Source organism: Scardinius erythrophthalmus, assembly GCF_964197995.2.
Source record: "Scardinius erythrophthalmus genome assembly, chromosome: 20".
Classification (NCBI taxonomy): Eukaryota; Metazoa; Chordata; class Actinopteri; order Cypriniformes; family Leuciscidae; genus Scardinius; species Scardinius erythrophthalmus.
In genome coordinates, this window is record NC_138240.1 from 22295398 (window position 1) to 22322435 (window position 27038).

General features: G+C 36.3%; 3 protein-coding genes across 4 annotated transcripts in view; 1 reads left to right on the forward strand and 2 right to left on the reverse strand.

Moving 5' to 3' along the window:
* The window catches only part of lrrc75ba (leucine rich repeat containing 75Ba), a 58365-nt gene extending 57650 nt beyond the window's left edge, over positions 1-715 (forward strand). The window contains exon 6 of the transcript XR_014028985.1: positions 42-715. The gene's annotated coding sequence lies outside the window, so the exon portion shown is untranslated. The remainder of the gene's footprint in view (positions 1-41) is intronic.
* A 9291-nt stretch (positions 716-10006) lies between these two features.
* gpx8 (glutathione peroxidase 8 (putative)) lies at positions 10007-14669 on the reverse strand. 2 transcript variants are annotated; one of them, XM_081348217.1, is made up of 4 exons: positions 14388-14616; positions 13999-14260; positions 10584-10634; positions 10007-10381 (listed from the first exon to the last, which is right to left on the reverse strand). In XM_081348217.1, exons 1-4 carry the CDS (start codon positions 14592-14594, stop codon positions 10218-10220), a joined length of 684 nt encoding a protein of 227 aa, XP_081204343.1. In that variant the 5' UTR covers positions 14595-14616; the 3' UTR covers positions 10007-10217. The 2 variants fall into 2 exon arrangements, with proteins under 2 accessions (XP_081204343.1, XP_081204344.1); XM_081348218.1 differs by lacking the exon at positions 10584-10634 and having other exon boundaries at positions 14388-14669.
* Positions 14670-16094: 1425 nt separating this feature from the next.
* Positions 16095-26030, reverse strand: anapc5 (anaphase promoting complex subunit 5). Its single transcript, XM_081350120.1, has 17 exons — positions 25468-26030; positions 25258-25337; positions 25060-25163; positions 23476-23698; positions 22893-22953; positions 22717-22818; positions 22445-22635; positions 21269-21350; positions 19624-19716; positions 19305-19486; positions 18751-18886; positions 18529-18603; positions 18323-18444; positions 18137-18244; positions 17024-17171; positions 16670-16832; positions 16095-16583 (listed from the first exon to the last, which is right to left on the reverse strand). Exons 1-17 carry the CDS (start codon positions 25666-25668, stop codon positions 16372-16374), a joined length of 2283 nt encoding a protein of 760 aa, XP_081206246.1. The 5' UTR covers positions 25669-26030; the 3' UTR covers positions 16095-16371.
* Positions 26031-27038: the final 1008 nt, after the last annotated feature.

Consider the following 27038-nt stretch of genomic DNA (forward strand, 5'->3'; position numbering starts at 1 on the left):
CATGGGCGTGGTAAAATAATACTTTCTTGTTTATTTTTTAGAGATGGCAAATCGGCGTGAAAGCGTTTGATGGTTGAAAGTGTCTGTGGGAGGTTGGTGAGGTGCCCATCTGCTGATTGATGAGCTGGAGAAGAGATTCAGAGAAGTTTTTATGATGGCAGTTGTGCTAGGATTTGTGACAGCCTGAGGGAATATTACACACACACACACAAAACACACACACAAGCTCTTCTGAAACGTTAAAGAAATAGTCCAACAAAAAAAATCATAATTCTGTCACTTACTCACCCCCGTATGCACTGCAGTTTTTGTTTTGTTTTTTCAGAGAAAATGAATTTTTGAAGAATTGTGATGCAACTCTTTTTTTTAAATACAGTAACAATTCAAAATGGTCAATTCAGATTTTTTTATGGAATATCGCATTTATTATAAATGATTTGTCTGTGCACATCATTATTATTTTTTTCAAATTCATGTGCCTTCATAATCTTTCATCAAAATAACTTCTCTTCTCTGCTGATGTGTTTACTTGTGCGAGGGCGGGACAACCTGTCACTCAAATGACATCACAACAATAGCAAACTGCAACAATCCAATAAATTCTCATACCCTTGCATTTATTCTTGTTTGAAAAGCCGTTTAACTTGGATATATGTCACAATAGGGAAGAAAAGACTATTGCAACTTTCATTTTATGCATGACACTTCAAGCTTCAAAAAAGACAAAAACACCATAACATACATAGAAGAAGCCATCCAGTATAGTTTTTGTGAGGAAGAGACCAAATTTGCCTGAAAATCTTCACCTTCATTGTACATTTCAGATCAAATATGACGCAGATTTGACCTCAATAGCATTTGGTCATGAACCATTGGCATTTGATGTCCAACCTCACATGATATATCTTTTTCTTATTCAAAACGGTTGGCTTTAGAAGACTTTCTAAAAAATTCTAAAAAAAATTGAAATTCTCCCTTTAAGTTTCATAGAAAAACAATACGGAGTGTCTATTTACACTAAGTGACCACCAATGTCTGTTTGAGCCAGACAAAATTACAAAAGAAACCTGTCCGATAACAGGAGCAGTGACATGGAAAGACCACGAGTTCAATTCCGGCTTTCTCCTATAACTTATTATTTTCCCTTTTTCGATGCACATCAGCTCAGAGAGGCATAAAAATGAAGAAAATATTCGAAAATTAGAAAAGTTTATAAATAAAGTACCGGGAATAGTGTTTTAGAGGTTGGGTGAAGAGTTAGGGGTGGGTTTTAAAGATATGGGATAAGTAATGTCTCAATAAGGCGGGATTCATTTATGATTTTAATCATATACACTGAATATTACGTACTGTTTTATCATTAGTTGCAAATAGTATCTGCTACTATTTGCACTTTTTAAATAGCATCTAACTACTATTTACACGTAGTGCACAGAAAATACTCTTTTTACTTGGTGTAAATAGCATTGCTAAGAAAGTACTGCTATTTTCACTTAGTGTACATTGCATCTATCTCTATTTGCACTTAGTGTAAATAGCCTCTGGCGAAAAATAGCAGCAACGGATTTGCAATAAAATGAGGATGAGGAAATAATTACAAAATTAAAAAAAAAAAAAATCGTTGAACTATCCCTTTAAAAAAAGTCGTATTATGTTTCTAGAGACATGTAACAGGACGCAGATGCCCAGTTCCACTCAAATAAGGAGTCGGGCTTGTATGGTTCTGGTCAGTGTGTGTATATGATAGTGGTTATAAAGAGTGTGTGTGTGTTAAACATCTGTAAACAGATCTTCAGCAGTGTGTACACTTGTTATTGTCAATGTGATCTCAAACAAGAAGTGCAGGCTGTTCTGCCCTGTTACATTTGGTTGTATAAACAGTGACGCTGTAACAGCTTTCGAGACAGTTCTGTTATGGTCTTGGGAATTATGCGTGTCATGGTCTGTGTTGATGTGACAAGCATACAGACCCACGTTACTGCGGAAGAAATACTGTCAGAGTCCTCGTCTGCCACCCCATGGCTAAACAAAACCTACTGAAAAAAATGAAATAAAGGTTAAAAAAATCAAATAAAAAAAGGAAATAAAAAAATGCCTGTTCCTAAAGGACAGTTAACCCACAAATTATAACTATTTGTCATTATTTACTCATATTTATTATATAAAACATCATAAAAGCTGCCCATTCCCAGTCTTTAAGTCACACGATAGCTTTGTGTAAAGAACGGGCCTAAATGTAATACTTTATATAAAGGAAAATATACAAATTTGTATCACGCTGAAGGCATGACTGTAACAATGTTTAAATAAGTGGACATCATTGTACTTGTACTCGTAAGTCGGCATAAAACGGAAGTTGCAATAGTCTTTCTTTCCTTTTGTGACATAAGTGAAACGACTTCTCGAACAAGAAAAAAATGTAGGCCAGGACTTGATTTTGTCCATTGGGAATTAATTGGATTGTTTGGTATTGCTGTGATGTGAGTGACGCATCATCAGAGAAGAGATGTCACTGCAAGAGGGAGACGTTATTTTGGTTAAAGATTTTGATTTAATGGTGACTTTAATATGAATTAAATATTAATTATTAATCGTCTTAAAGCTTCCTATAAATTGTAATACTATTTCACAGTATTAGTGTTTTTACTGTATTTTTGATCAAGATTAAGAGACTACTTTCAAAAACCTTAAAGGGGTGGTTGATTATGATTTCACTTTTTTACCTTTAGTTGGTGTGTAATATTGCTGATTGAGCATAAACAACATCTGCAAAGTCACAACGCTTAAAGTTCAAAGCAAAGCTTTTAAAGAAATTGCTTTTTAAGGACTACAATAAAGGACTAGTAGGGACTACACGACATTCCTCCCGGGTTAGTGACATCATTAACCCTAAAATTTACATAAACCCCGCCCCCGGAAGACGATTTATAGATTATCAAGATGGAATATGCTAATCAATGACTAGAAGATAACTACACATAAGCTACATAAATGCATCAACTAACCATTCAGAAACATCCTGTTGCATTCTACATTTTGTGACTTCTTGAGTTTTTGAAATTTTCAGTGCATGTCTGTGTGAGTGCAGCTCTTGAAGCTCCGCCCTCTGTGCCGGGAGCAGCAGCTCATTTGCATTTAAAGGAACAGACACAAAACGGTGCATTTTTTGCTCACCCTCAAAAAGTGACAATTTTAACATGCTATATACAAATATCTGTGGGGTATTTTGAGCTAAAACTTCACATACACACTATGGGGACATCAGAGACTTATTTTACATCTTGTGAAAAGGGCATTATACCACCCCTTTAATGTTTCCAAACTTTTGACTGGTACTGTACATTGAAGGTAGGGTAGGACATTTTTTTATAAACACTTTTTGTTATAATGGATCACTTCACATCCTGATAATCAATAACAGAAGGGTTCTAAATATTAAAAATGTATATATATCTTCTGTGGAAGTCTCAGGAGCAAAACATATTCGTTCAATCATTTATTCTCTTCCTGCCTGTCAACATATGTATTTCCATACCTCAGCCAAAGCCACTTGTAGGCAACCCTGCAACCTTATCCGAAAGAAGAGTAACAACTAAAGAGGCTGTTTTTTTTTTTCTTTAATGGATGTCAGTGGAGGATAGGCATCACTACGCTGAATAAACTGCTTTTGTGAGGAAATAGCTTCTCATTTAATGAATCAACAGCCCATCGGCTAATCTTCAACATGTTTGCTTATAAACATTTGTTTTGGATTGATCTATTTTTAGAGTTTACACTGAAAGAAATGCTGTTTAATAAGAGGTCACGGACAATTGCGCGACAGGTATGATTCAGTTTACGGCTCTTCTCATTCATTTCTATAGTATCTGCAAACAGTGACTGACTGTCACACAACTCTGAACGAAATTCAATGACGTCAAGGCTGATTGGTTATCAATAAGACACAAGTTAGCTGTTATGCTTTGTCAAATGGTTGAGCCACTGACCCTCATATCTCCCAATAATAAGACAATTCTTCCACCATCACGCGATGATCTCATAATGATTCATTGACCAATCAAAAGATAGTCTTCTAAAAGTCACCTTTCGTGTTCCACAGAATATAAATTTATGCTATGTTTGGGACATTTGAACTGTTTCATATTATTGACATGCCAGCAAGGCAAAAAAAAATTGTCCATGTATTTTTTATTCATTAAGCTTTGTCTTGAAGGTTCCCATGGATTTTTATGCCCAGCGATGCACCTTATGGGGTCTTCAGTGTTGTCAAAGCGAGCGAGGCCTTTTGATCAGAGCTCACAAAATGTCACAGCACAGTCAGGCAGCGGTAACCCTACCAGGCCGAACTTTGAAGCTTAAGAATGTACGCTTTCACACGTCTGGACACTTGGTACATTTAGTTCTGAGGATGTTTTTCCTCTAAGAACATTCAGTTCTAATAACAAACAGCATGATAGATTGGCTAGGTCAGGCTGAATCCGTTAAACACGAGGGCAGGGAAGGTGATTGCTACAGAGTTGGCAGAGATGGACATCAAACTCATTACTCTTTGTAAAGTCTCTTCGCCATTTCTGCCTCTGTACTCTGCCACATCAGTCAGGAGGATGAAGAATGAGCGTACAAGGGCCGTCACTTTCTAAGAGATCTGCTTATGGCCTCATTACATCTGCTCACTAATATTACAATGTAGCCTAAACTATAAAATGTATATAAGCCTAGTATACCTGTATGCACTCCATACATTATTCTAGTAATAACAATACTACTTAGTGCATTCTACATACAAAGTATAGCCTACCTGTATGCATACTCTTGTGCCGGTCTACTTGACATCCGCAAAACCGGGGTAGCCTACGCCAAAACACATTTTTGTGTGTGAATGCTGTTTTACGTGAATATTACGACACGAGTGAAGCACAAAGCTTTGGATACAAAATAAATCGGCCTAATGTTAACAATTAAATGTTAGGCTAGGCCGAATGAGCACGGGTAGGCTACATGAGCCAATAAATGTAAGTTATTCCACAGGACACGGACTCTGTTTATTTTCCCAAATCTTCACTCACGTCATTTTCGCAGAGATTATAAACGTTTCTTCCTTTCGTTTACTTTCAATGTACTATTCTTAGTGCATTCTACAAAGAATGTACTTTCCTTTTCGAATTTCTTTCACTTTTACACAAACATTTAAAAAATATATAAAAACCTCCCACTTGAAGCAAGAGCAAATCTATCAGCAAAGTCTTACGCCCGTTTCACACATACTCCGTGTGCAGTGCATATAGTATGGGGTGAGATTTCGGTCACAATTCTGCGCGCGCAAGATCACATTTTGAGCGCGCAAAAGGGCATTTCGCACGCGCGTGAACTGAGTTTTGCGGAGAAATGTTCGTCTCGCAGATAAGAAAATATTGCGAGCGAACGAAAATCAATTTTGCATTTAAAATAAGTATTTGGATGTGCGCGGACGTTCTCTTTCGCGTGTGCAAAGTTTCACTTTCTTGCTCCTTTCATACCAGCCGTGAGCGCTCTCTAAGCGCAGACAGCTCGCTTGCTCAACACAACCCAGCGTTACAATATGCCATAATTCCAGCCAATCAGAGATAAGACTGCTAAATTCTGATTGGCTGGCTTGAAAACCAATCACAAGACTCCCTGCATCACCGACTGCGGAAGAGAACTAGTGCAGTTGAGTTTATTATTTATGAAAAATATTCAAAAACTTCAGTGTAATTCAATGTATTGTTGGCAAATTCAGTTCACACATCACTGCTGTCCTGATGGTTATACTACAAGACTTATTTTGTATAAATATCGTTTTGCGTATTTTTTACGATTATTATTTATGAAAAATATTCAAAAACTTCACTGTAATTCACTGGCAAATTCAGTTCACACATCACTGCTGTCCTGAAGGTTATACAACAACACTTATTTTGATAAAATATATATTTTAAATTGTATATAATTGTACTCTAAATGTATAATTTTTATGATTTTTATGAAAAATATTCAATAACTTTACTGTAATTCACTGTATTGTTGCCAAATTCAGTTCACACATCACTGATGTCCTGATGGTTATACTACAACACTTATTTTGAAAAAAAAAAAAAAAATTAAGTTGTAAATACAATTGTAAATTTATGATTTTTTTAATGATTTTTATGAAAATATTCAATAACTTTGGACATCAGTGATGTGTGAACTCAATTTGGCAACAATACAGTGAATTACAGTTATGTTATTGAATATTTTTCATAAAAATCATAATTATACATTTACAATTGTATATACAAATTAAAATATATATTTTTCCCTAAAATAAGTGTTGTATAACCATCAGGACAGCAGCGATGTGTGAACTGAATTTGGCAACAATACAGCGAATTACAGTGAAGTTATTGAATATGTTTCATAAAAATCATAATAATTCTACATTTACAATTGTATATACAATTTAGAATATATATTTTGCCTATAAGTGTTGTAGTATAACCATCAGGACAGCAGTGATATGTGAACTGAATTTGGCAACAATACAGTAAATTAGAATATTTTTCATAAAAATCATAAAAAATCATAAATGTACAATTGTATATACAACTTAAAATATATTTTCCCCAAAATAAGTCTTGTAGTATAACTATCAGGACAGCAGTGATGTGTGAACTGAATTTGGCAACAATACAGTGAATTACAGTTATGTTATTGAATATTTTTCATAAAAATCATAATAATTATACATTTACAATTGTATATATAATTTAAAATATATATTTTTCCCAAAATAAGTGTTGTAGTATAACCATCAGGACATCAGTGATGTGTCAACTGAATTTGCCAACAATACAGCGAATTACATTGACGTTTTTTTAAATATTTTTCATAAATAATAATCATAAAAAATACGCAAAACAATATTTATACAAAATAAGTCTTGTAGTATAACCATCAGGACAGCGGTGATGTGTGAACTGAAATTGCCAACAATACAGTGAATTACAGTGAAGTTTTTGAATATTTTTCATAAATAATAAACTCAACTGCACTAGTTCTCTTCCGCAGTCGGTAATGCAGGGAGTCTTGTGATTGGTTTTCAAGCCAGCCAATCAGAATTTAGCAGTCTTATCTCTGATTGGCTGGAATTATGGCATATTGTAACGCTGGGTTGTGTTGAGCAAGCGAGCTGTCTGCGCTTAGAGAGCGCTCACGGCTGGTATGAAAGGAGCAAGAAAGTGAAACTTTGCACACGCGAAAGAGAACGTCCGCGCACATCCAAATACTTATTTTAAATGCAAAATTGATTTTCGTTCGCTCGCAATATTTCCTTATCTGCGAGACGAACATTTCTCCGCAAAACTCAGTTCACGCGCGTGCGAAATGCCATTTTGCACGCTCAAAATGTGATCGTGCGCGCGCAGAATTCTGACTGAAATCTAACCCCATACATATGCGGTGCGTGTTGCAGTGCGTATGCAGTGCAGGAGCAGCACACGCAATAGTGCTTTCACATATGCTGCGTTTGCAGTGCGTAACTGATTCGCTGCTGTTATACCACAAATACATACTCACTGTATTTCAAATCCATAAGATATCAGCAACTTTTATGTATTGCGATTCTCTTTGTACACATATACACTGTTTAATAGACGTATTCACGTTTAAACACAATTTAAACAACATATTATTAAAAGCATTACTTCTATATAATTATATATTAAGTTGCTCAAGCAAGTGGTAAAAATATTTTACCATGTAGGCTATACTATTAAAATCGCATAGCCTACATTTTAAATTAAAACTTAAAATTGACAAAAACAGCAGACTCATACCCTTGCCTTTCTTTTGCATGATTTAAATCTTTATACAATAAATCTTGCATGTCACTAATAACTTGTTTTTCCACCTCCACGAATGAGACGAGTGTTGTTCATTATGTTGTCTTATTGAAGTAAATGGTATTTTCCCTTGATTTACCCCGGTCTTAACGTCTCAGCATTCCGATTGTCTTTGTACGCATATACACTCTTTAACAGACGCACGTTTATACACAATTTAAACAACGTCAGCCTATTATTCAATGGATTACTTTTACTTATATTAAGTTGCTCAAGCAAGTGGGCAAATATTTAACCATGTACTTTATATTAAATCGCAAACATTTTAAATTAAAACTTAAAATTGACAAAAACAGCCGACTCTCGTGCCTTTTCTTTTTCATTTAAATTTGAATACAATAAATCTTGCATATCACAAAGAACTTGTTTTTCCACCTCCACGAATGAGACAAGTGTTGTTCATTATGTCACCTTGTTGAGGTAAATTGTAGCTTTCCTTGCTTTACCCCGGTCTTAAAGTGAAAAAAAAAAGTATTTAAATACATTTATGTTGAGATTACTACATTTTATTTAATTAATCGCATTTATGGTGAAATTGCTACATTTTTAGGTCAATCTGTGTTCATTTTGACCACGAAACATGCTGTCACTTTAATTCAGCGCGTGCAGCACAGCAAAAATAGACTCGGTGCGGAAACGATCGCTGCACTGCTGTATACGCACCGCAACTGGAACGGATCGCCGGACTGCATCCGTGTGCAGTGTGAAAGCTCTAACCTGTTAACATGGGTACGGAAAAAAATACGCACCGCATACGCACTGCAAACGGAGTATGTGTGAAACGGGCGTTACAATGTGAAAAGGGCGACATACATGAAAGTGTGTGAGGGAGATTTGTCAAGTTGCACGATTTTGCCATCTAGTGGACATGGACGAAAATGAATTATTGGACAATATTTTTTGTTTTTGTTAGTATTATCAAATCAGCTAGATTTAAATTGGTTTATAGTAGACAAGTGTTTAAAATTTCAAACAAACCTCCACGAACTACGCAATCCAAGTATCAGTGAAGATAAAACAAGAAAATCACATTAACAAAACTACAGCAAATAAGTGGCTTAATAATTAAATATGCATCAAGAGTTTTGTGTTAGGCATTATGGTTTTTGTGAACCAGTGGAAATGATCTTAAAATACAGATTTTTCTTGTAATGTAACCTTTGTGAATCAAACAACATTCCTTTGAAAAAAGAATTATCATTTTGATGATGGATTTTGTTTAAGGCTTAAAACAACCCAAAACAAATCAAACATACAAATATAACTGTAACCAAATTGGATGTATTTTTTGAGATGTTAAGCATAACATTATTATATTATTTTAAGCATAACATCACTGATGATCCCTTGCGATATTTAGATTCCTTGTTACTATTTTACCATCAGCCAATGGTAAATTCATCTCTTCTTGAATAAGCATTTATAAGCAAGTTTGTAAATTATTTTCTTAAATGACATCATTATACTAAATTATGAATATGCATTTATCTGCAATAACTTCCTTTTATTCCAAATGAGTGACATATTTAATTGATGATTGTATGACTGATTGATGACATACCAGAAAAATGATCAGAAACGTGCATTATGTAAGGGTTAATGCCCGACGAGGTGTCCATTATCAGGTATTAATGGACGACGGCCTCCGCCGAAGTCCATTAATACATGACAATGGACACCTCGAAGGGCATTAACCCGCTTATACCATGGTCACTTACGAAAGAAAGAAATATTTAATCAATTAATAATACTTTAATGTGTTTTAGAGTAAAAATCGTGAGGGTTTTTATTTATTAAGTCGAGCGCACTATTTAATATCTCCCGTATACAGGCGTTGCCAAGCAACGTGGCCACAGCGACCCGACCGCAGCAGTTGATCAGTGAGTTTGAGCCAGCGCAATCATTTAGAACTGTCATCAGGCAAATTGACGGGACGCCTTTCCTAGGTGTACATTATCACTTTTTAATGGACACCCTGCAGCCAATCAGAATCGAGTATTCACCCAGACCATGGTATAATGCATATTGATCACAACTTGTAAAAAAAACTTCAAAAAGACAGATTTAAAAGGTGTTTTTGTTTTGCAAAATCATACTACCAATCACACAATTTAAAATTTTATTAAAAATACACAAGCACAAAAAGCCAGGCCTCAAGCGATCATCTTCTGTCAGTATTATTCACATTAACCAGAATTATTAATTATCATTGATGTCACTGCAGGAGAAGCCCTCCGTATTTGACCACAGATGATCTATACGCACTTAAATGTGCACAATGCTTCACTTATGAGTCTCTGAGGGGGTTTGTGCACATCATAGCTCCTGTCTTTTTTTCAGTATTATATTCCGCACAAGGGCTGTGGCTTCCTTTCGAATGTCCTCTATGGACTCCTCCGGCTTCCAGAAACGCACCACCTGGCCTTCCGAACTCACGAGAAACTTCCAGAAGTTCCATTTGGGTATTTTCTGTACTGAATCTAGAGACAGAAAAAAAGGTTTTAGTTTTAGATATATAAATATTATGAATATTGAGTTCATAGTATTACTATAAATTAATTCATTTATATATCAAACCAAAGGTTATAATATGCTTTACTATCCCATAGCTGGGCTGTCACTAAAATGTACAGGTCCTGGATCAAATATTTATGGGTGGGTTCCCTGTGTGCAATGAGCTACCATAAGTTTTGTCCCAATTCCCATCAGAGTCTGACAGCACCTCGCCCTCCGCTGCATAAAGAAAGTTGAGTGCATGAAGAATATGTATTTTTTGGACATTCGTTTGGAATTATTGCATTTATATCAACAAGTTATCACCCCATTAGTTATTCTCAGTAGCGTACCGTGGGGTTTCAGTCAGGGCCTTCAGTAACGATCTAACACCCCCCCCCCCCCCAGCCAATCATCAACCTCAGCGCACACGCACACCACTGTACATTATAAAATCTGCACTGAAACATCTCGCGCACGGATGTACCTAATACAAATAAATAAAACATCTCCGGTTAACTAGCAGGACATTCATTTTCGTTTGTTGAATAAGATGCATTCTAGCGCTGAAATGTGTTGTTCAAGCTGAGTGCTCGTTGCCGCTGTTATCAGTGGCGCGGATACAGTGTTCTCTTGTGGCTCGCGCAAAGTTTTCACTCAGATGCGCGCTTCAATCTATCGCCATTGCGGAGACTTTCTATTCGTTGAAATCTTACAAAACAATATGCACACAAATGCCCTGCTTGATATACAACCACTGATAAACATATTCTGTAAAAAAATAAATAAAAAATAAATAAAAAATGTACGAGTGTGGATTCGATCCCAGAACCTCTGACACGCGTGGCAAAAATTCTACCACTCGACCATCGCAGTACACATATAGTCAAGTGGAAATTCTCGGTACTGACAATATTAGTAGATCTAGAATGACAAATGTACCCAAAATGACCCAATGTACTAATGAAATTGATTTCTGGACATCGTAATGTTATTTTTCCTGAAAATTGTTATTGTACACAAACATGTATTGTATCTGCCCACCCATGTCGATGACATCAGCGCGGGCTAGCCGTTGACACATCGCTGGGCCTCTGGGGCGTTCTGTCATACGCATCACAATTTGATTGGCTGATAAAACACGTCAGTCAAAGTTATGATCAAATGGAAAACGGCAGCTTCAACGGAAGGCTAGCTATAGACGAATCCGACGAGCGTTCTGTGTAGGCTGCCATCTTGTGGCGACGCCATTACTGAGCTGTTACTAGTATGTAAACAAACCTCCGTGATAACGCAAACGCACCCTCGATGACAGCTACAGCCAGGCAGTATGACTTGTTGGGTTGATAATATTAGACAGTGGCCTCCAGTCACAGATGAAGGTACAAACGATCTTACAGATTATTTATGAAAATAGCTTGGCAATAACTATGCTAGCTAGGCAAGCTAACGAGGAAACTATTAAAAGATCTGTCCATTTGGCAACAATAAATAAATTAATGATATCAAATAAACGAATTCATGTTTTTCATTTGTGACCATTATTTATCTCATTTTCACATTTCAAAAGGAAAGGGTGGTACAGCTAACTGTTAGCGTTGTTGGTTCTCAGAGTGAGAGTCACAGTCAAGCAAATACAGTAACGTTAATGCTACTACTGCCCCAACGCGCCCCTTCGGTTGTTTTAAATGTATTCAAGAGTATTTTCTCCTTCGCCTGGCATCCGATGATCAACAAAATGCCAACTACAGGTCACTGATAGAGGGTCAAAAAAATTATCTGAGCTCCGTATGGGTTGGTCAAATAATGCACACTCTACCAGATGATAAATACATAACGTTAGTTCTTAAAGGACCGGTCCGATTTTCACAGACCATTAACAACAATACTGTTCAAATAACTCTGCAGAGGAAGAATAGTAAAGTTGTAGATGTAACGTTAGTGACAGTCGTAAATCGCGGGCTGTTTATTCCAGTGGACGCAACCAAACCAATAGGAGGCAATGGCGCAACGCTACCTCAGTAATGGCGCCCGCTTACTTCCGGTAGTTTCGCCGGATTCGTCTATACAACTAGTGCTGGTCCACGGAGCTGCGTTTAGTTGATATGTAAAATCCAGCTCAGACTCACAAAAATTAACCATATTCTTTCTGGAAATATAATCGTAACGTACTGATAGACAGTAATTGAATTTAGACATGTTCAGACACACATTAATTTATTATAGAAAAAATATATATTTTTTATTTTGACAGGGCCAGCAGAGAGGGCCCTGCTGGCTCTGACGGCACACCACTGGTTATTCTAAATCGAAATGAACTTTCACCACCAGCCACTGGCGACATGATCGCTGGCAGTGTGAACGCAGCTACAGTCTTCACTCCTATTGGTTGTCGCTCGCAAAAATGCGCTGCTAATTTGCATAAAGTTTCAATTTTCTGAACTTTTGTCGCATGACACATCTACATTCTGTCGCCAATGGTCACTGTCACTCGTTTCGCCGGAAGTCGCCAGCTCTACAATGAAAATTAATGAGATCTAGGGGTGGACGATATGGCAAAAAATATCATATTACGATTTTATCATGATTCTTTTTTGCATGTTGGTTTTACTATTTTGCAAGTGCATTACAGTCAAAATAATGTCCCTATTTTAAAAACAAAGCCTTACAAGGTATCAAAATATAACATAAAAAAAGAATGGCAGACATTTAGGCCAAAGTTTTGAAGATAAAAATCTGTCATTTTTTTTTTTTGTTATTAAAAAATAAGAACAAATATACACATTACATATACACAACATAATATACAAATGAAATAAACAGTGCTTTATTTTTTTTCAGCTACAGGTGTATTTAACATTAGTATTCAAAAAAGAAATTAAATGAACAAATATAAAAATTGAATTCATTTTTCTGAAACTCTTAATGTACAGTAGGCTATATTTGTGAATGTTTAATTTTTGTGAATCTTCTTCCATGTATTTGTGGATCATAATCTAAGTATTTGGAATAAAGCAACAATTCTAACCCCATATGTGTGTGTGTGTCCAATAATCTTGAGCTAATTCGTGAAGTTTTATTTTTAAAGATCGTGTTTAATCATGAGCGTGAAGTGTGGTGTGGGCGGAACAAGTGTTTTGCCTTGAGCTTACACCAGCCCTGGTGTGAACACAAAACTCACACTATTTATACTGCCAAATGGCATTGAATAGTGCATGAATACATGAGTTAGGATGCACCAACAACGCACCTCAAGCTACTGATGTTATGTGAGGCGTTTTGTTTGGTTTCCTTGTGTTCTTTTAATGTATTTTATGTTTATGCTTTGTATTTTGAAAACTGACTGTTCTATATAAAATAAATATACTGCTGTTTTACTATTAATAATTTCTTACAATCAAGTAGTAGGAACTAGTCACGTGGTGATGTCGAAATGGCAGCGCCCATAAGGGGTCGCCCTTCCCAGCTCTAAAGAAAAAAATCTAGAAAACACACAAGTTTTCAGCTAAATCGTTTTGATGTTTTTTCTCAAAGGTGCTGCAATTTTTATTTTGTGCAAAACTTTAAAGTTATTGAATGAAGATTATCCTCAGGTAAAACCTACCTGTGATGAATCTGAATGCGGGCTCCGCCTCAGACCCCATTATTTTGATCTTGCTAAAGATGGGGAACGTCACACCGTAGTTGGATTTGGCAAAAGCCTCGATTTCTCGACTGGTACCTGATTCGGTGTCACCGTATTGCGAGCAGGGAAACGCGAGCACGTTAAAATGAGACGTGCCGAGCTCTCGGTGAAGCTCCTGCAGAGCCCGGTAATTCTGCTCCGTTAACTCGCTTCCACTCGCCACGTTTACAACCAGAGAGACCTGTTATCAGAGACAGCGAGCCCTCCAGTCAAAATACTGCAGCACAAAACCAGGGCAATTATGTTTCTCAAAAGTCTTACAAATTAAGTCAAACCACTTAAAACAGAAATTAAAAAAAGCAACTTACTTTCCCTCGATACTTTTCCAGTGAGACAGCCCTATCTCTCGCGTCCTTCACTTCATACGAGTAGAAATCTTTGGCTTTTCGCGACTTTGACAGTTTACTCTGCAGTAGGTAAAGTGAGGCCATGCACACGGCCACACTCAGTAAAACCTTGAACAGTCCTGCTCTGGACGCAGATGATTTGGTGGGGTATCCCCCAAGCGCCTCCATGATGGAGGATAAATATGTGGAGAAATCTGGGAGAAAAACTTCAAATATGGTTCTTTTGCTGGTCAGAACAGTGGGCGTATCGAAATGAAAGGGGGCGTGTCTGAACGTTATTCCAATTGGTTGAGAAGACTGTCAGTCACACATGAAGAAAAATTGAAGGGTCAGCTCAGCACCTTAAATTTGCATTAATTCATCTATAATGCTCTTTTGTTATTGTCTACCATGTAAGTTCTTTTACCATTTTCTACTCTTTTATTTCAAAGGGGTGGTATAATGCCCTTTTCACAAGATGTAAAATAAGTTTTTGATGTCCCCAGAGTGTGTATGTGAAGTTTTAGCTCAAAATACCACACAGATATTTTATATAGCATGTTAAAATTGTCACTTTTTGAGGGTGAGCAAAAATGCACCGTTTTGTGCCAGTCCCTTTAAATGCAAATGAGCTGCTGCTCCCGGCACAGAGGGTGGAGCTTCAAGAGCTTGTGACCTGAAAATGTAAAAAACTTCTAGCCTTATACGTTCAAACCGAGAGACTCAAGTGACAACATGTAGTGACAACATTTCTGAATGGTTAGTTGATGAATTTATGTAGCTTATGTGTTGTTTTCTTCTAGTCATTGATTAGCATATTCTTTCATGATAATTTACAAATCATGTTCCCGGGGGGCGAGGTTTATGCAAATTGTAGGGTTAGTGATGTCACAAACCCTGGAGGAATGTTGTGTAGTCCCAACCAGCCTTTATTGTAGTCCTTAAAAAGCAATTTCTTAAAAAGCAAATATCTCCTTTGCTTTGAACTTTGAACGTTGTGACTTTGGAGATGTTGTTCTTGCTCAAACAGCAACATTACACACTAACTAAAGTAAGAAAAGTGAAATCCTAATCAACCACTCCCTTAAAATCTGGCCAAAGGAAAATGTCTTGGAAAAATGCGATTGTAAAAAGATATAATTTCCATGTTGTCAGTCCACAAGATCATAGAGGATTGGTCGCGTATGGTTTTAAGTGTATTTAAGTTCCTGCCTGTGTTCTGTTTGGGGTCCGGTATTGTTTGTGCATTGCACTCTGTCTCGCCTGTTAGCTACTGAGTTCATAATAATAAATTCTGTTGCCTTTCAATCATCTTCGTCTTCCTTTGGATCTAACCGTGACAACTATCCCATAAGGCCCCAGGAGAAGATTTGTGAATGGCAGTGAAGCGACACAATTGATGTTGGTAGGTCACATGATAATGACAGCATGGCAAATGTAGTACCTCCAGATTACATTCATACTATATAGGACATACATTTTAGTGGTCATGAAGTAATTACTTATTCAAAAAAGTACCTACTCAAGAAAGTATGCGAATTCGGATGCAACCGAAGCCCAGAGCACACCCACCTAACATCGTCACGGGCCATTGACAATTCAAAGTTGTTTAACACCACAGTATCCATAGTTTTTACCAAGACTGCAGTTATTGCAACCAAATTGTATTCAATAAAAATGCATAAATTTAGCTAACAATTCATTTATTTCAGTACTTTGAAATAGTACGGTACGTACTACGTACTACTATGGTATTTGAAGTACTTAAAGAATACCATAGTATGGAACTTTGTACATTTTAAATGAGCATGATACACACTTTTTTTTTTGCAAAGTTGCTTCCCCCATCCCCGTATGTATAAAAAAAGGTCAGAATTTAGTTTTTCACACACAAAATTAAATTTATTTCCAATATGCACACGGTACAATGTCTGGTGTCGTCCATTAACACCATAGCAGATGTTTCCTAAAGACGATTGACCACAGTCATCCCGGACGACGGCAGCTCCTGATCCAGCAGGCGGAAGAGCATGGCGTATTTGTTGCGTTGAGAGACGTTGCCGAGAGTGTGATGCAAGCGTGCCTGTAGATAATGTATGTCTCTCATGCGCTCTTTACAGTCAAGACGAGAGAAATACACAGCTGCCTCCTCTAAAGTGTGCACGGCTTGTTCCAGTGCTGCAGGAAAGAAAATGCATCACTTAAACATATGAAGTATGACTTGAGTACAGTGAGATGGGTGTCAAAAAGGACTCAGGCAGTACCAGTCAGTCTGTGTTTCTGTGCAGCAGTTCCTGCTAAAGTCATCTGACAGCGAGCGGCCAATAGCAGAGCTCTGCCCTTGTCTATCAGAGAACCGTGAGCCAAAACGGACTCCAACACGTCCTGCACCAGTGCAAGAGCCTGCTCAGGAATCCCCAACATCAGCTGTCAAGAGAGATGATCATTATCAGACACTCCTAGTTGAAAATTACACAATTTCTTCATCTTTAATCAAACAAACACACAGGTATGCTTAAAAAACACTTCACACTTGGTGAAATCAAGGAACTGGGAGATGTTTTGTCAGTCATTATCAGGTGTCTGAGCACAAACGGTGAAGGTTCTTGTTGGTGTACCTGTGTAAATGCCAGGTGTAACACTGTCTCTGAGGTCAAGCTCTGCAGGTTGTGTTGGCGGGACAGAGCAAGAGCCTGTAAGAGTAACGGGAGACCTGATGCAAATCCAGACGAGTCCCAGTGGAGTTCTGCAGAGGCCAGCATCACCCTGCCACACAAACACACCGAAGAGTTCAAAACTGACATGGGAACACTGCCGTTTCAACAAGATTCCAAATATACACTTCAAATATTTGGGGTCATTAAGATTTTTTAATATACAGTGAGCTCTAAAAGTCCAACAGTGAAAATGATTCAGGATTCGGACAAGTCAGCTGAGAGAAGTGGGTCGTATCGCAGGAAGAGCAAGTTATGATTTTGAAATAAGTTATGCTCATAGGCAGCATATATTCGATAAATACAGTAAAAACTAGCCTGGCTAACGTCAGATCACGTCACATTGTCTGGGAACCACATGTTCATTTTCTCGTATTTGAGGCGTGGTTTACGAATGCCCAGAGCCGTTTATTGGGCGCTGCGAATGTCTATCAAATGCGCCTGTACGTAGCTCATAGCCAAACGTTTCAATTATACCAGATGACGTATGTAGAGCGACAGAAATTTGACGAGGAAGAAGACGAAATAAACTTGCGTTCTAAACTACTTAGAACACTATCTAAGGCTGCATCGAAAGGTAACTTCGCGTCTGATGCCATGTTGGATCCATAAGATATAAACAAACTGCTTCGGTGTGTCGCATAGACGTCTTCATCATCTTGCTGCTCCCTCCCCGTTCTGTGATTGGTCCCCTCGCTGAGGCGAAAATCTGGTCCATGGAATCCAGGCTGCCTAGCAGCGTGAATAAAATCGCACTGCGCGCAAGGCAGCATGAGGAAACCCAGGCTAAGTAAAAACAGTAATCGTGTGAAATATTACAATAAACGTTTTCCATTTTTAATATACCTGACAAAGCTGAATTTTCAGCAGCAGTAAGAAAAGTGCAAGTCAATTTTGATTTCAGCCTGACTTCCATTTCTCTAAACACTAAACCATCACTTATTTCCAGGTTTCAATTAGATCTTGAATCCCAGATTTCCAATGTGATCTCAGACTTTTCTTTTCATAAAGACACACCTGATGATCATCTCTGTGTTCTTGCTCTTCTCACACTGCTGCTGCAGCTGCTGTAGGATCTTCGAGGCTTCAGACGTCTGATTCAGAGCTTTCAGCAACTGGGCTTTCCTGAACAGACAAGGACATTAACAATCACTTGTACAGCCCAATCTACTAAAAAAACGTATAATGCGTGCCGTTATCTACCTGTACAATCCCTCGGTGCTGTTTAAGGCAGAGATAGCAGTGACATGAGGTTCAGCCAAATGGTATTTCCCATCATTCATAGCCTTTTCAAATTGAATTTTTAGATCGCATAGCATCCAGAGCTGTTAAAAAGAGAAAGAGAGAGAAAAATCATATAGCTGCTGCTGATTTGTGCTTGATGAATCCTATATTTTGTTCAGCAGTACTTTGGCATGTTGGGTATGGGGAGGAAACTGCTGCTTCAAGTGTTTCATGATGTCAGTCACAACAGCATAAAGGCCCTGAGGACGGAAAAAAAGAATCACAACTGGAACTGGGAAACTTGCTAATTTAGCATTCAATACATTTTGACACTCAGTAATACATGAAATCAAGCGTAAGCTCCAAGAAGCATTTGTGTTCATGTACTTGTGAGAGAGGTCAGGTACCTGTTCAGCATGGAGTTCAGCCAGATGGCAGAGAGCGACAGCAAAGGCCTCAGTGTTGTTCTGCTGCACGCTAAAGTTCACCGGCTCCAGACTGTTCATATTCAACAGGAGCTGAGCCTGCTGCCGAGCCATAGTGCTACAGAGAACGCAAAAAATATACTTTAACTACATAAAACCTGCAAAACTGTATGAGATGTGGCATTAACATCAATGCAGAATGGAAGTGTGAGCCCTTACAGTCTGTTTGAAGACATATTATTTACATATGATTTAAAAGAAATTTCATTTCACTTCACAGTTCTCTTAAAGGGGACATGTGAAAATCGGACTTTTTCTGTGTTTAAGTGCTATAATCGGGTCCCCGGTGCATCTACCAACTCAGAAAACGTGAAAAGTGACAACCCAGTAACTTTGTTTTGGTAAGCCTTTCTCTGCAAGCATGTCAAAAAATAATCAGAAAAAATATATTTATATATTTATATTCCATCTTGTGAAAAGGGGCAAAATATGTCACCTATAAATTTCATAAAAAGAAGGTTTATCTGTGTTATGACCTTTTGCCATACATCCTCCATATGGAGGTGGTCTGTGCCAGGCTGATTTCTATCAGCTCAGAGAGGCTTTGCTTCCAGTGCATGATGTCGGTTCCTCGCAGGGCGTCCAGCAGCTTGTTGGCCGGCATGCCCTGTTTTGCTCCCTGCTGGACCAGGGACTGAATGCCTAGAGAAGCTAAATACTGCAAAACAACAACGGGGAGCATTAATTATTTATTTCATTGTGACCTTGCAAGAGATTAATAATGTATTGTGGTTATGCAAAGCATTTCCCTATTATAAGGGCATTAACATGGTTCCACCTTAATGAACTACTTACAGGGAGGCAAAAGTGAGCAGCAATTTTCACAGAGTCTTCCGTTAATACCACACTATCAGATCCTTTCATCTGTTCTAGTGTGTACAGCCAACTCTAAAAATCACAAATTAGAAAAAAATAAGAATACAGCAGACACTGTTAAGCATAATACACACACACACACACACTATCATCAAACCTCTACGGACACCAGAACTGATTAATTGCTTTTTTGAACCGGTTCTTTGAAACAAACTGTCCGCAAGAACAGGTTCGCAGAAATGAATCGGACTTTACATCACTATCGCATATGTGAGTGATTTACTCGCATTGTAGAGGGTTGATCATCTGCAACATTTATATGTTTTTGAAAGACGTCTCTTTTATGTTCGTTTATGTTCAGTTGTTTCACTTTAATGGCAATGAAAATTACCTATTAATTGTCATTAAAGTGAAATTACTGAACCTAAATATATGAGCTCGATAAAAATGCTAATTTTAGAAGAAAATTTCAGATGGCACTTAGAGGCTTTTGCATCTGAAGTCTTCATATATATATACAGTGCTATGCATAAGTTTAGGCACCCATGCTAAAGTTGACTAAAAAGAGGAATAAAAAATCATAAAAAACAAAAATCAAAACTGAACTTAATGCCTTAATTTAAAAAATAGGAAAAATCCAACCTTTAAGGACACCAATTTTCTTTGTGAATGAATAATGTATCGTAAATAAATAAATGTTCTTCCTTAAAATACAGGGTGCATAAGTTTGGACACCCCTATGTTAAATTCCCATAGAGGCAGGCAGATTTTTATTTTTAAGTATTTTTTTTTATTTTATTTTTAGGATACTATGCATCCTGATAAAGTTCCCTTGGCCTTTGGAATTAAAATAGCCCCACATCATCACATAGCCTTCACCATACCTAGAGATTGGCATGGAGTACTTTTCCATAAGATCATCTCTCAATGCAAATCAAACCAGCTATTAGGCTAACTGAAATAAAACCATGCCAATCTCTAGGTATGATGAAGGCCATGTGATGATGTGGGGCTATTTTAATTCCAAAGGCCAAGGGAACTTTATCAAGATGCATAGTATCCTAAAAAATAAAATAAAAAAAATACTTAAAAATAAAAATCTGCCTGCCTCTATGGGAATTTAACATAGGGGTGTCCAAACTTATGCACCCTGTATTTTAAGGAAGAACATTTATTTATTTACGATACATTATTCATTCACAAAGAAAATTGGTGTCCTTAAAGGTTGGATTTTTCCTATTTTTTTAAATTAAGGCATTAAGTTCAGTTTCCAAAAGATGATTTTTTATTCCTCTTTTTAGTCAACTTTAGTATGGGTGTCTAAACTTATGCATAGCACTGTGTATATATATATATATATATATATATATATATATATATATATATATATATATATATATATATATACACACACACACACACATATATATATATATGAGCTACTTACAGGGAGGCATATATATATATATACACATATATACATATATATATATATTAGTTCAAACTGAAACAAGTTAATGTCACTGAAAGGTCATAAAGGTAAAGTAGAGTTTGCATACGTTTATGGTGATTCTAATACCCTTTAAAATTTAGGGAGGAAAGGAATGAGAGAAACTGTTCTTACCAGACAGTGCTGGAGACACACATGGTCATTTGCTTCCTGTGCGATGCGGATGGCTTCCTGCAGAGCCAAATCAGCCTGTTGACTGCACAAACACAACCATAGTAAACAGCTTTGGTCATATAACAAGTTCAATTCAGACTCAGGGGCTAAAATTCTGATTTGCTGCCACTTACTTTTGCAGAAAAAATAAAATGCTCCTGATATAATGTAGTGCTCAAAACATAATCTAGACAACTAATACTCAAAACATAATCTAGACAACTAATACTCAAAACATAATCTAGACAACTAATACTAATACTCAAAACATAATCTAGACAACTAATACTAATACTCAAAACATAATCTAGACAACTAATACTAATACTCAAAACATAATCTAGACAACTAATACTCAACATAATCTAGACAACTAATACTCAAAACATAATCTAGACAACTAATACTGAAAACATAATCTAGACAACTAATACTCAAAACATAATCTAGACAACTAATACTCAAAACATAATCTAGACAACTAATACTCAAAACATAATCTAGACAACTAATACTAATACTCAAAACATAATCTAGACAACTAATACTAATACTCAAAACATAATCTAGACAACTAATACTGAAAACATAATCTAGACAACTAATACTCAAAACATAATCTAGACAACTAATACTGAAAACATAATCTAGACAACTAATACTCAAAACATAATCTAGACAACTAATACTCAAAACATAATCTAGACAACTAATACTCAAAACATAATCTAGACAACTAATACTAATACTCAAAACATAATCTAGACAACTAATACTCAACATAATCTAGACAACTAATACTGAAAACATAATCTAGACAACTAATACTAATACTCAAAACATAATCAAGACAACTAATACTCAACATAATCTAGACAACTAATACTCAAAACATAATCTAGACAACTAATACTAATACTCAAAACATAATCTAGACAACTAATACTCAACATAATCTAGACAACTAATACTGAAAACATAATCTAGACAACTAATACTGAAAACATAATCTAGACAACTAATACTGAAAACATAATCTAGACAACTAATACTGAAAACATAATCTAGACAACTAATACTCAAAACATAATCTAGACAACTAATACTCAAAACATAATCTAGACAACTAATACTCACTAGTGTCCAAAACGACAGTGCAAGGTTGCCAGATTAAGGACAGCGTATCGTAAACTGCGGCCATAGCCTTCATCTCCATTGCTTTTCCCCTCTCCACCGGAAAGAATGAGGCGGTCGAAGTAGTGCAGGAGGCTGTGAGTGGAGATGAAGATGTCCTGCACTCGCATACTGTTCAGATAGCTGAGGTAATGCTGTGGAGAGACAGAGAGAGGCTCAGTTATAGTGAAAAGAGATTAATCATCTGTTTCTTGAAAGGAAGGAGTTCAGCTCACAGCTTCGGCAAAGTCAGGATTAAATTTGAGAATGTTGTTGAGCTCGTCCTGTAACTTAGCTGGCGACATGGCCTTGTTTTCATCGTTCTTAAGGAGGTACGCCTGGGAAAAAACAAGATGGCAATCATACAGGGCAAGCTGTTTATGAAAGCCAAATCTCTTAGTTTATAACAAACCTGTCGTGCAAGGAAGTATTCTGCTTGTTTCTGAGATAAAGGACCTTGGGTCTCATCAGATCTGATGAAAACAGAAAATAACCCCCACAGTCAGTTCCATACCTATCCAATAACCCTCTGCTTGTTGGGGTCATTAGTTTCAATGCAGATTGCCAAAAGTAGACACTATGGAAAACACTAAACATTCATGTAAAAACAGAAATTCTCCTTGGACGATTCAGTAGTCTTTGAGTCTTTCAGTCAAGTTCTCATGTATTTCATATTTTAGTCTTTGACTAGCTACAATAAATGACAGGATACAATACATTTTTAACCTGACTCTTTGCGTTTTTTTAGGGTTGATTTTTGGTGAATTGCATGAAAACCACTGGGGTCAATTTTATCCCTAACACAATTGATGTAACCACAATTTGTACAGCCTTTCCAAAACACATCTGAGTTAAAACTTTGCATGCACATTCAAGGCCCTAAATTAGAAATAGTCACAAAATTACTAAAAATAAAGAGTATGAATACGGGTTAAACTGACCCCAACACAATAACACAACCCTGATTCCACTAATAACACATGATTCCCTCTGACCTCAGTTCGGACTGGTGTAGAGATGTAGTGTCCAGCTCATCTTTGTCCATGCGGACGGCGCTGGGGTCTTCATTGCCGGTCAGCTCCATGTCTTCAGCGGGAAGAGCTGACAGCTCCTGCTGATTTCCAAGATGGCAGTATTGCTGCAGGGACTTGTACAGCTTATATACCTGACTGAAGGACAGTTTATTGTAGGCCAGCAGCATCTGACGCATGAACAGACCTACAAACACAAAGAGATTAAGGCTTCAGATTCACAGATGAATCACAGATGTTTTCTAACTTGAGAAAAAAATAAATCAAGATATTTTGTATTCCCCAAAATAACCTCTTCTAACACTCTTTTATACGGTTAGAAAGTGATCAATGTACTTTAATGGAGAACATGATCTCATCTGACACATTTTACATCATATGATTCTTCAGTTAAAAGGGGTTAATAGGTGGACAAATGGTGGAAAAATGTAAAGAAAAGCAGTTCAAATATATATATATATATATATATATATATATATATATATATATATATATATATAAATATAAATATATATATATATATATAAATATAAATATATATATATATATATATATATATAAAAAAAAATATATATATAAAGATTAAACACATTAACTAAATAAATAAATTGTATTAAAATAATACACTGATTACAATTAATAAATACATTTAGATTAAAATAATTAAAACAAATAAACAAAAACATTTATTTAAAATAAATAACCTTTGTAAAATATGAATTTAAAAATAACTTGCTAATAACCATACTACAGAGAATAGAAAGACCGCAATGTAACCTAATTGACATCTATAATACTATTATTTACACAGAATTAATTAGGTCTTTATACTTAAAAATATAGAACTGTCTTTTAAATTTTAGGGGTGGGGGTTCCTAGCATGAGGACGATCATATTAGCGGGCCCATGGCACCAAAAAAGATGGAAAATTCCTGGGATATTACATAATAAGAATATATCACATAAGAAAATATTTGAGAATTTCCTAAGAATTTTTCAGGAATTACACTTACTTACAAACATTTTGTAATATAATTTAAGAACTTTTTTCTTAAGAAGATTTTCACAAATCCAGCCCCAGAACTCTTAAAAGGTTAGTTCAAAAATGAAAAGAAATTGTAAACAATTATGTCGTTCCAAACCCGTAAGACTTTTGTTCATCTTCGAAACACAAATGAAGATATTTTAAATGAAAAAAAAAAATGAATAAAAGCCCAAATTCAATCTGATAATCATATAAAGCGATCGAGTCTTTTGAGAAAATTTTGACTAAACCACTCTATTCATATGGATTAGTTTTATGATCTCTTCATGAACTTTTTGAAGCGTCAAAGTATCAGTTGTGTGGACTGTCAATGGAGGGACAGAAATCTTTCAGATTTCATTTAAAATATCTTCATTTGTGTTCCAAAGATGAATGAAAGTCTTACAGGTTTGGAACGACATGAGGGTGAGTAAATAATGAAAGAATTTTCATTTTTGGGTGAACTAACCTTTTAAATTGGGCGATATTTGATGGTCATTTTGGTTATGGCCACATATACATACCAACAACACTAGTTTTGAATGCCTCCGAGTCACTGAAAGCATTTGGCAGGATAGTAAAAAAGTGCTCCATGTCCTGCAACTCTCCATCGGCCATTAAAAAAATCCTGAAAACAGAAGGTGATAATTATATGTACGATTAATATATAAAAACCTACTCAGGTGGAAAAGTTCTTTATAAAGATAAGTAGCCCACTGTACCTGAGTTTAACAGCATTGACCATGCGAAGACTGCACTCCTCTACTATCTTCACAAACTGCTCCAGGGTCAAATCTGCACCCTGGTCATCACAAACACAAATGTGCAGTATGGTTTAATCTAGAAAATTAAGTGTCTGAAAACATTACATTATTTTTTAAGGAGCATTAACGTTAAACATAAACATCCCTACAAGAAAACATGTTACATACCTGTTGTAAAGGCAGGATGAGTTTGTTCAGGCGTCTTCTTTCTAGAAGTGCCATTGGTTTGGTTGTGGACATCTCATACAGTAAAGTTAACACTGCGATCTTGTATGGAGTGACCCAATCCTTTATACCGAAGATATTGGCATGAACAACCCCATTTGTCATCATGGGGTTGAAATACAGACTTTCATGCACACTGGCCATTGCCTCACGGGACTTATATTCCTCAAAGATCAATTCAATGAAGTATATTGGTGCAGTAAATACTCTAGTTTAATAGAAAAAACAACAACAACAACAACAACTATGCTGTAATGTGTAACGTAAGCTAGCTTACATTATTTTTGATAATACGGAAAAATATCAACGGTGTTTCAAATGCAGTCATAGCGATTTAAAGCCTTTCTTCAATGTGAAAATCTGTAATCATAACCACTTTGTTTGATGCGTTAGGTTATTAACCAAACATGGACATATTCGAATATATTCACATGGATCATTTGCTAACAATCAGCCGGAGACTTTTCTTCAAAATACCCTCCAGTTCCGTTTACGTTTCAGGACGCAACGTAGAGCACAGACGAATCGATTATGTTTTAATGATCAGAATCACGATTCAGTTCTTTGTATCGGTTCTTGTGAACAGTCCGTTACGAGTCGGGTGTCTTTGAAAAAGACGGTTTTCAGTTCAGTGACACTCGAGACATTCAACCCGACGATAATAAATCGTTAAAATCAGCTTTTAGTACGCGCTGCAGAGTGCTGATAAATCGATTCCGATTCATTAACAACAACGTTTATACTGGCTTCCAACACAGAGTTAATAATTTCACAGGTTTTCAGCTAATTATCAATATTCCTGAGACAAATAATTTTAGTCTACGTTTAATCGTTAAATCAGATGTCCGCAAATATTTTTTTTAATATATATCTGCATACAGTAGAGGTCGCAAATATTCAATTTTACATGACATTCCATGGTATTACATTCATTTGAAAATCCTACTAACTATATGTAAATGATTATACATGAACAAAATTTAAGAATAAATAGTTTAGGATATTGTAATATTATTGTTTCCAATTAATGTGCTTGTGTTTGTTATGTCCAATGAATTTTACATTTATTTTTCACATAAAATAATATTTTTTCATGATGTCAGTGGATTTTATCAAGTGATGACTATGCCTACATTTTTCAAAATACATTTACCCTTCATATTTGTACGTAAGTCCACTAAACCTGAAGGGGACATGATAGTATGGGGATTTTTTTTAAACTATCCACAAAGACTAAAGAGGTTCACCAACATCTAGCTTACAGTTTGACAACACACACACAGCGTATAAAACTAAACAACAATTCTGAATCTGATTATACAGCTAAGCTTTAAAAATAAAGCTCAAAACTACTGATCAATTATGGATTATTGTCATCTGTTGGAACAGCAACAGTGACCTGTGACTCAGGTGACACTCATTACTTATTCAGTATCGAAGTCAATTAATCTGTTAATAAACATTCCTTAAAATAAGTGTAAATATGTGATAAACCACAATAAATACTTAAACCA